Genomic DNA, 11,069 nt, shown 5'->3' with positions numbered 1-11,069 from the left:
GGTCAGGGCCATGTGCCTGGGTTGCAAGTTCACTCTGCACTCGAGGTCAGGTGAGTGTGGAAGACAACCAGTCCATGTGTCTCTCTCACATTGGCATTTCTCTCTCTCACTCGATTGTTCTTGCTTTTGCTCTCTCTTTCTCTCCCCCTCCTCTCCTTCCCTCCCTTTCACTCTCTCTGAAAAGCAATGGAAAAAATATCCTCAGGTGAGGATTAATAAAAATAAAAGAACAAACAGGAAAAATAAAAGGCACCTTCTTATAAGACAAAAGGAATTTTTCCTTATTTATAAAGACAAGTATCCTTCCCCTAATCACCCATTTAGGAACATATTAGACTCCTGGAAAAAGGAAGGGGGTTGGGATAAAAGAAGCTAAACAAACAACTTAGAGAGGAAGGGAATCAGTAGAGCAGTAATGTTGCTTTCTGGGTAGGAGAACTCAGCAGAGAGGGCAAACTAATTGTATTTACTTTTCTTGACAATAACTGGCATTTGACAGGCAATCTTACAATAATCACAGTGTCTCAGGTTTCCTCTCCTTCAAGACAAAGGTAGTACGCCTCCTAGGCATAGACTACAAAATAGATGGAAACATTTCATAGAAAGAGATTTGATGTTTTCATTAACTGTCTTGTATCCAGGAAAAAATTTGCTTCAAGAATAATAGCAGAACAATTTATAAGCATATTGAATATACTGTTAGGCGCCAGAAAGGTGTTTTGCATATTTTTCTCATTGGCTCCTCACAACAACCCTACTAGATAGATGTGTTTTCCCCTCACTTGATAGATGTACAATCTGAGGCCAGAGATATTAATTAACTTTTTCAATGTCAAAAGGTCAGGAAGGCACAGAGCCAAGATTCACTCTCATCTCTCAGCTCCGTAGGGATCCCAACTGATGTGCTGCAAAGCCCACTTCTGGTGCTATGGCAAGCATTACTGATCATAGCACTTGCTTTGGAACCTCTTGGGGCTGACAATACTGATGGTGGGGAGATAAAACCAGTTTGCCCTTCTAAAGCCTATACTCCATAACAGTGGTCCTGATGGTCCCTTCTGAAGCTTACATTGCATAACAGTGGTCCTAATGGTCGCTTCTGAAGCCTATATTCCATAGCAGAGGTCCCGAGAGCTGCTCCTAAAGCCTATACTCTATAACAGGGGTCCATCTTCAGAGATTCTGATTCTTTAGGTCTTGAATTGGACCTCAAATCTTTATTTTAAAGGACACTCCCGATGATTCTGATGATAGCCAGATTTTGTAGCCATTGCTTTCTGCATCTATGTTTTGTGAGGCCAGATATTTTTTTTCTGTTTTTCTGGTTGTTTGGTCTGTTGGGTTCTGACGTAGAGAAAAGGACTGTGGAAATCATCTTAGGAGGGAAAGGTAATGATTGACTAGATTCTGTTTATGGAATGGCTATAAGATGAAAGGCAGGTCTAGTACCTTCTTTCTCTCTTGTGAACCACCACAACTCTGAAAGGAAGAGCTGGTCAGACTGTTCTGTGCCACACGTGTAGTTAATTTTAGAGCTATAGGAGTGTACTCCCTTAAACGTGGCTGTGCTGAGCTTGGAAGGGAAGAAAGACCTCTTAGTTATGCTCTGAGAAGCCCCTGCTTGGAGGAGTATCGGGTAAGAAGAAGAAGTGAAAATCTTACACTTTATAATTTATTTTTAATTCCACTCCTTTAATTCATAGCAAATTGACTAATGACTTTCTCCCTTACCCTCCCCCCACCCCCAATTACTACATGTGGTAGGTTACAAACCTGATGAAGAGAAGCAGCAATACTCCATTAATATTTATAAATGTCTCACTGCTTCTATTTCCCATCTATTTGGAAAATCAGCCCAAGTAATTAAGGAATATGGGGAATTATAAAAATGAAAAATATCAGGAAAACAGTGCTCATAGAAGTTCTCAATGCTATTTTACTTCTACTGTTACTGCTTAATGACTTCATTTTCCATGAATGGCATTGTTAAAATGTAAATTTCTAGATGAAAAACACATCCAAATTTCATTATGATCTAGGCAAAACAGATATTTTTCAAACAGTAAACTTACATCTTGGGCTTCTCCACAAGGTACCGAAAGTGTTTACTTCCGATGATTTTCACCACAGTCTCAGGCATTGCATCTGATGCCCGGGGAGTCTTCCACACTGAAGACATGATTCTTCTCAAAACCCCTCAAGCCCCTGGGAGTGGAAAATAAGTAAATCTCTCCTCATGACTTTCCAGTTGGCAACTGTAACATCCTTGCCAATAATAACAATAATTAAAATGGTGGATTAAGTGCTTTAACTATATTATCTCACTTAACACTCCCAATGAAGACATGAGTAAAATACTCTTAATTACTACTATCATTGTTGCTTTGCAGTTAAGGGAACAGGCATAATATAGTTATTGTAACTCACTCAATATCACACAACCAGCAATTAACAGAGTTGGGACTTCCACCTCAAAGGTCTCCACAATTGATCTACTGAGCCATTTGGTGACTACCTTCCTTCCTGATACCACAGGATGGCATTCTGGTGAGGTTAGAGTGGTAGCCAGGACTTCAGTGGGACATATGAAGATCTTATCACCAGCTCTGATGATGTTTCCCCTTTTATAAAACTTGGATACGGTAATTCCAGTTATATTCTAGGGACTCGGGGTGAATCCGGTGAGATAATATATCTGAAGTAGCACCAATCATAGGAAAGAGGGTGTTTTTTTTTTTTTTTTTTTTTTTCTATAGCTGACCTGCCTTTACAGTAAGCTAATGAGTCTGAAATTGAGATCCTGCACTAGGTAAGCACTGGGAGTTTCAACAGGTCTGATGCCAAGGGGAACTTAGTTCTGTAAATCTGGCCCGAGGCTGACAACTCCCTTTTAGAACCTCTCAGAGCCTGAAAAGCCTTTAGGAATTATTCTAATCCAAATGCCTATGCGACAGAGTAGAAGACCCGAGGCCCAGAGAGGGTGTGCTATTGACCAAGGTTTCACAGACAGTGAGAACATATCTGTTTCCAGGGTTCTTCCCAAGGCCCCAGCCTCCCTTGGTGTGCTGTCAACACTAGGACCGCTCGCTCTACATGGGTAGCCCCATCCAGCGGGAACTGCAACCTTTGAAGGGTCAACATTTATGATTGTGGGGTCTCCTCTCTTCCCAGCATCTGCGAGTCAGTCCTGAGGCCTTTCTCAGGAGAGAACAGAGGGGGCATTCTTACCGTTTAGGCTGCGTTTTCCCACCCAGGCAGCTCAGGGGTGCGGTAGGCACTCTCCCTGTAACCCTGTGGAGGCTGGGAAGCAGGGCAGGCAGCCTGGGGATTGGAGCCCAGGAGTCTGGCCAATCACAGGGCCTGGCTCACGGTCTGAGGCTGCTCCTGCCCAGATCACTAAGGACTCTGAAGGCTGTTGCTGGGCGGGGACAGGTTGCTATCCACTTGGGGAGGCAGGAGTACTCCCCCACAGGTGCCGGGTTGTGTGGCTGCTGACAGGCTTAGGTGTTTTCAAATACGTGGTTTGGTGCCTCTTCAAGGACCTGTGAGCACCTTCCTTGAAAACCACCTACGTCACCTGTTGTGGTCACATTTATCCCTCTCTTTCCCTTAAGCTTCATTTCCTTTTTTTTTTTTTTTAAATTTATTTTAGTGTTTAAAGTATTACAAATAGTAGTACATATGTCTCCTCCCCCCCCTCCCCTTTTATGATATTTGCACGTAGTTGGAAATCTTACACTTGTCAGTTCAAATCCAAGCTATTCCACTGTATGGCTTTGAATTAACCCACCTTACCCTGAGATTCCGTTTCTTCATTTCTAAAATGAAGAAAAGCAATAACATGGACCTAAAGTTAAGTTGGTGATGAAATGAAATAAGATTGCAAAAAATAAAGAAGTTTTGAGTTGTATGGATATGCCAGACCCTTCATTTGAACCAGATAGCTATTACCTTATACGTTACATTTTCCAATAAAATAACTTTATTTCTATTTTAAAGATTAAGAAAACAGGTCTTCGGGTTTTGAGAAATTTCCTGAGATCCCACAGAGGCCCACAGAGGCAATTGACAGAGCCAAGATTTAATATAGACCTACATTACCAACATCCAGGCACATTTTACTATGCTAAAGACTTCAGCACATGTGGGTAAGGGCACTTTAAATGGACTCCAAAATTATGTCTTTTTTTCCATCAGCAGCAGTAGCTTCCCAGCATCCATTCCAGCTGCCTCCTGCCCTCTAGCTGTACTGTGTTTTGTGGTTTACTGTTTTATCTACTGGCACATGCAGCCAGAAATGCCGGATACAACCAGCTCCCCTCCAGGGCTCACTCTCTAGTGGGCAAGACACACATGCACATTCTATGATATACAAAATGCCATGGCATAGAGGAGAGGGGCCAGCCCCCTTCTCACTCCTCCAGCCCAGCCTTCACTTGGTCACTGTCACCACTCAGACTTCACAAGGCTCAACTCTGATAGCCCCTTCCTCTATTTCAGTGTCTCTTAGAGCTCCCATCTGTTTTGGAGGTTGCCCATGGTTTCAAAGTTTTTTATGTCCTGTCCTCAACCTTGATCTCCCACTGCTTCTCCCAAGCTTGCTACACATCCCTGTTATTTATTTTATAACTGGAAATTTGTATTTCTTAGTCCCCTTCACCTTTTTACCCCCCCCACTGCTATCCATCCTTTGAATTTCATATCAAATGGTCAAGAATAAGGGCTCAAATTCTAGCTCTGCTACTTCATTGTGATCTTGAGCAAATCAGTTATCATCTTTGTAGCTTAATTTCCTCTTCTATAAAATGAAAATACCTTTTTTTTTTGTGTGTGTGGCGATTAGTTGATTTATGGAAGTAAACAATGTCTGACACATAATGAGCAATGCCAGCGTTTGCTATTATCCTATCTAATAAAAGAGAAACATGGTAATTGGCGTACAACCGCTACCCTTCCCATTGGCTAATCAGCAAGATATGCAAATTAACTGCCAGCCAAGATGGCCGCCGGCAGCCAGGCAGCTTGAAACTAACTTGAGGCTTGCTTGCTTCAATGACGGAGGACTCCAACGTTCCCCGCCTGCCTTGCTGGCCTCTGAGCCTGCAGTTTAAGAAGCATTGTAACAAATATAGAAGCTAAACAAAACCCCAGAAACCAGCTTTCAGTGAGCTGGGATCTCAGAGCTGGAGTTATACATTGTTTTGATTATAGAACCTAAACAAACCAGATACCTTCTTTCAGCAGCAGAGGCCTCAGAGCTGGAGCCAGAGCTAAAGCTGGCCCAGAATTAAAAAGAAAAAGAAAAAAAGGAGCAGTTGGGAGCTTCAGTCCCAGCCTGAAAACAGCCCTCAGCCCCTCGCCCAGACTGGCCAGGCACCCCAGTGGGGACCCCCACCCTGAAGGGCGTGTGACCAGCTGCAAACAGCCATCATCCCCTCATCCAGGATGGCCAGGCACCCCAGTGGGGACCCCCACCCTGATCCAGGACACTCTTCAGGGCAAACCAGCCAGCCCCCACCCATGCACCAGGCCTCTATTCTATATAGTAAAAGGGTAATATGCCTCCCAGCACTGGGATCAGAGGAGCTGAGAGGACTCCCGGCACTGGGATCAGCGTGACAGGGGGCAGCGCCCAAACCCCCTGATTGCCCTGCGGCTCTATGTGTGACAAGGGGCGGGGCCACAACCTCCCTATCATCCCTGCTTGTTCCTGACAGGGGAAGGCGCCCCAACTCCCTGATCGGCCCTGCTCTGTGCCTGATAGGGGGGAGCTCCCCAACCCCCTGATCGCCCTGCGGCTCTGTGTGTGACAGGGTGCAGTGCCCTAACCCCCCCCCAACCCCCCGCCCACGGGCCCTGCTCTGTGTGTGATGGGGTAGAGCCATAACCTCCCCATTGGTCCTGCCCTGAGTGTGACAGTGGCAGTGCCCCAACCCCCTGATCGACCCTGCTCCGTGGGTGATAGAGGGTGGCACCCCAACCCCCTGATCGGCCCTGCTCTGTGTGTGACAGGGGGCGGTGCCCCAACTCCCCTATCAGCCCTACTCTGTGAGTGACAGGGGGGAGCTCCTCAACCCCCTGATGGGCCCTGCTCTGTGAGTGACAGGGGGCAGCTCCCCAATCCCATGATGGGCCCTGCTCTGTGCATGACAGGGGGCAGCGCCCCAACCCCCTGATTGGCCCTGCTCTGTGCATGACAGGGGGCAGCGCCCCAACCCCCTGATTGTCCGTGCTCTGTGCATGACAGGGGGTGGCGCCACAACCTCCCCATTGACCCTGCCTTGAGTGTGACAGGGGGCAGTGCCCCAACCCCCCAATCGACCCTACCCTGAACGTGACTGAGGGTGGTATCGCAACCTCCCAATCCGCCCTGCTCTGTGCATGACAGGGGGCGGCGCCCCAACTCCCCAGTCGGCCCTGCTCTGAGCCTGACCAGGGGCTGCACCTAGGGATTAGGCCTGCCCTCTGCCACCCGGGAGCAGGCCTAAGCCAGCAGGTCGTTATCTCCTGAGGGGTCCCAGACTGCGAGAGGGCACAGGCCGGGCTGAGGGACCCCCCCCCCCCCGAGTGCACAAATTTTTGGGCACCGGGCCTCTAGTTATTATTATAATTATCTATAGAGAAGCTGACCCAGCCCTGTGTCAGTGGTTAGAGCATCGGCCTGCCCACCGGGGCCGGGAGGTGACAGGCGGGTTGTGGGTTCAATTCTTGGTCAAGGGCATATACCTGGGTTGTGGGTCCCATCCCTGCCCCTGGTTTGGTCCCAAGTGGGAGGCAACCAATCAATGTATCTCTCTCACATTGATGTTTCTCTCTCTATCTCTCTCTCCCATTTTCCCTCTCCCTTCCACTCTCTCTAAAATCAATGGGTAAGGATTAAAAAAAAAAAAAAAAAAAAAAAAAAAAAGAAGAAGAAGAAGAAGAAGAAGCCAAACCAGATACCAGGAACCAAAAATGTTTTCTCCATTCTTTGTATAATTTGTGTTTTTTCTCTTATAAAATATGTCTTTCTTTACCTGAAAGTATTACTATTTGTTTGCATTGGTTTTCATATCTTCTTGGACTATGCATGTGGTAGGTTGAATAATGTCCCTCCCCTCAGATGCCCACTTCTTAATCCCTGGAACCTATTAATATTACCTTCTGTAGCAAAAGGGATTTTGTAGATGTGATTAAGTTAACCATCTTGAGAAGGAAAGAGTATTCAAGTGGGCCTTAAAGTTAATCACAGATATTCTTAGAAAAGAGGGAAGCAGAGGGAGATTTGACCAAAGAAGAGGAAGTAGGAGATATGACCATGGAAGCAAGAGGTTAGAGTGACTTAAAGACAGGGTCCTGAGCCAAGGAATGCAGGTGGCCTCCAGAAGCTAGAAAAAGCAAGGACATGGATCTTCCTCTAGAGCAGCGGTTCTCAACCTGTGAGTCGCGACCCCTTTGGCGGTCGAATGACCCTTTCACAGGGGTCGCCTAAGACCATCCTGCATATCATATATTTACATTATGATTCATAACAGTAGCAACATTACAGTTATGAAGTAGCAACGAAAATAATTTTATCGTTGGGTCACAACATGAACTGTATTAAAAGGGCCAGAAGGTTGAGAACCACTACAGAGCCTCCAGAAAAAACCAGACCTTGCTCACTCCTTGACTTTGGCCCATTGAGGCTGATTGAGAATACATTTGTGTTGTTATAAACCACGAACTTTGTGAGAATTTATCATGGCAGCCACAGGAAATTAATGCAATGCTGTTGAAGGGTCCACTTCTTCATTGAATTGATCACACTTATGCCTCAAGTAGGCCAAAGTTCTTATTAAATGACTGGTGTACAGATATTGAAGGAAAAAAGAAGTCTTCTATCTGTTCGGGTTACAAAACTGTGAGTACTGAGGCTATGGGTAGATGTCCGAATCAACACATATTGCCTTTTGTTTTCAGTAGAAGAAGAGAAAGCCACGTCAGAGTTGAAAATGGAGCCTGTGTGGCACAGGGGAGGAGAGCAAAGAGCCTGGATCCAGCTGTGCTTGAAGCTAGATTCTAGAATTCTCAAACAGCAAAGTGATAAATTTTCACTTAAGTTTCTTTGAGATGGGCTTCATTAATCTATATACCCAAGAGTCCTGGCTAATTCAGAGATTCTCACATTTCATGCTGCTAAGATTTACATATGGAGTGCAGTTAATTAAATGCCATTTCACGTTTCACAGTAGATTCTGTGATAAAGCTTGAAGGAGTAAATTGATTTTGATCAAATTATAGCCAGACAACCAAGGGGTCCAGGCTGCCTGTCGCCACTTGAACCAGTTAAGTACAGACAGGGTTGAATCATATATGAGTGTATTCCAATAATGCTGGCAGTATGGGAGAGCAGTCGGTCACCCACAAAAATCTGCTCTGACCCCCTTGCCAGTTGGCTGGTTATATACACAGGAGGGAGAAGATAGCTACGTGCACCTGTGAGCTACAAGTATAACATGGAAAGGGGAGGGTAGAGTCTGCAGTCTGGCCTTCAGGAGCTCAAAGTCTGATTTTAAGGTGACTAATATTCTATGATGTTACAAACAGCTCAGCCCATTCCTGGGACCAGAGAATGGTCATTGTTCCTGAGAAAAACTCCCAGAGGGGGTCAGGGTCCAGGTGCAGCAACCAAATCAAAGCGTGTCCTGTCCTTGGTCTGTTCTCAAAAATGTATTTATTTTCTGAGTAATGGACCCATCGAGGCATCTTATCTTTTTACAGACTTGTTTCATCCTCCAGTTTCCCAGGATCTGTAAGAAAACTTCTTATCTTTAGTTAGTGAGGTGAATAATTATTAGACAACTGTGGCTCTATTCTCATTACATGTCCTTTCCTGCTTTCAAAATCAGATATTCTACTACTAAAGACTATCTTTTGATTTTATCTTGACTTAAAGTTTTATAAATGCCAACTGGAAACCTGGCATTGGAGGGAGCTTTTCATTGCTCAGCACTTTCATCAGTTTGGAGGTATTTAGATAAAATTTGATATGTTTTTTTCAGACTCAAGGGACTCTGATTTTCCATTTCCTAGTCAAGTGACTTTGAAAAAAAATTAACTCTTTTATCTTTAAAGTGGAAACAAACAAATAATTACCTTGAAGATTGCTGTCAGGATTATAGATAACATTCTTAGAGTCCCTACACCCAATAGGCTTCCAATAAATTGTTATTGTCTCTAAAAATAGCAACTAACTTTTAGTGAATATTTTGTGTAAGAGCTTTTCATTCAAAATCTCATTTAATTTTCCCAAGTATTTTATGAAATAAGGAAATTAATATCCCCATTTTAGAGATGAGGAACCTGATGCTGACAGAACATTAAAAAAGGAGCATAGTTAGAAGAGTCAGAGTTGCATTAAAAATTCAGGCGTGACTGACTCTAGAAATAGCCCTTATAGTCACTATTCTACACCTCCTCCTGTGGATTTAGTTAACCATTGTCATCATTATTATTACTACTAGTGGCCCGGTGCATGAAATTCGTGCACATTAAAAGGGAATTAATTAGAGAAAATATTTTAATATTTCTATTTGCCCTTTCTCTATAATAGAAGTGTCAGAGATGAAAGAAAATTAGTAAAATGTATATTAAAATCTCCCTCCTGTCAGAGTCTGGTGCATGCTGCGGGACCCAGAGTCAAGTCCCTGCCCACCCGCACACACTTTGAAATCGCAGGAGACCCAGACCTGGCTGGCTGCACCCCCATCAAGCCCCTCCAGGAGGGGTTGCAGCCTCAGGTCACCTGGCCTGGCTCTGGGGCAGGGGGCGTGGCCTGAGGTCTTCCACCCAGGCCAGGTGCCATGCAGCCTCAGGTCCCTGCTGTTCTGTCGTTACATAATGGCATCCTGACTAATTTGCATATTATCCTATTATTAGATAGATTAATGTTGTCAGTGGCATTGTTTTAAGGCTCTAGGTTCCTTAGAGGAGGCAATGTCTAAGACAGGAATCTTTAAGGAAGAGTGGCTTTTTTTTTTTTTTTTTAATCCTCACCCAAGGATATTTCCTATTGATTTTTAGAGAGTAGATGGGAAGGGGAGAGAGAGAGAGAGAGAAACATCAATGTGTTCACTGGTTGCCTCCCACACATGCCCCAACCAAGGCCAGGAACAAGCCTGTGACCGAGGTATCTGCCCTTGATTGGAATTGAACCCATGACCCTTCAGTCTATGGGCAGACACTCTAACCACTGAGCAAAACTGGCTAGGGTTGGAGTGGCTTTTTTTTTTTTATCTAGGATTTTCTTCTTCACACTTTGCTTTATGAAATGATATAACCAGGAAACATCTCTCCAGTGGTTTATATTAAACAAGGCAAAACAAAAAGCTGTGCAATAAATGTCTCTATAAGATTAAATACTGTGCTTAAAACTGCTTTCCTTGAATTCAACAGCTTTAGATTATGAGTCACCAGAGAAAGATTCCAGAGAAACATCTTTATCCAATAGAGTAAGCTTTCTCTTTCTTTCCCCCAAAGAAAGATGAATAGCTGTAATAACGGAACCAAAAAATGCCCTCTCCTAAAACTTCGTGATTTTACATTTACCATGGAACAGAGTAAGGAAGAGAAAAAAGGACTCCAATGTTTTGTTTTGTTTTTCCCATATAAGTCAAAGAGGAATGAGTTTATAAACAGGAAGCAATAAAGTACTGTTCTTTTGAACAGTTTAATCATAGAACTATAAAAATGAGACACTTTGCAGTGAAGTCCCTGTCCGAAAAGAAAAGGGACAAATGCATTAACACTGAGCTGTACTGAAAAGAATGTGGGGCATTCCATTCCCCATGAAACATACCAGACCCAGGCCAATGATCTTTATGACTAACCAGAGGCCCAGTGCATGGAATTCGTGCACTCAGGAGGGTCCCTCAGCCAGGCCTGTGCCCTCTCACAGTCTGGGAGACATCAGTTGGACATCCTTAGCACTGCCATGGAGATGGGGGAGGCTCCTGCCACCACCACTGAGATCACCAGCCCTGAGCCCTACTCACGGCTTCTGGCTGAGTGGCGCTCCCCTGTGGGGCCTCACTGACCACCAGGGGGCA

The 11,069-nt window shown here is 44.6% G+C and overlaps 1 protein-coding gene across 1 annotated transcript in view; it reads right to left on the bottom strand.

The window, feature by feature from the left end:
• LOC308517125 (uncharacterized protein C1orf87) overlaps window positions 1-2,179 on the bottom strand; it is a gene marked incomplete at both ends in the record, with an annotated part of 74,572 nt that extends 72,393 nt beyond the window's left edge. Inside the window, one exon of the mRNA XM_081088185.1 lies at window positions 2,073-2,179. Within this exon, the coding sequence (XP_080944311.1) occupies window positions 2,073-2,179 (107 nt within the window). The remainder of the gene's footprint in view (window positions 1-2,072) is intronic.
• Between the last annotated feature and the right edge of the window lie 8,890 nt (window positions 2,180-11,069).

The sequence above is a fragment of the Myotis nattereri genome (genome assembly GCF_964212035.1).
Source record: "Myotis nattereri genome assembly, chromosome: 3".
In the NCBI taxonomy this organism is placed as follows: Eukaryota; Metazoa; Chordata; class Mammalia; order Chiroptera; family Vespertilionidae; genus Myotis; species Myotis nattereri.
Note: the sequence above shows the minus strand (reverse complement) of the source record. Positions and strands in the feature narration are given on the sequence as shown.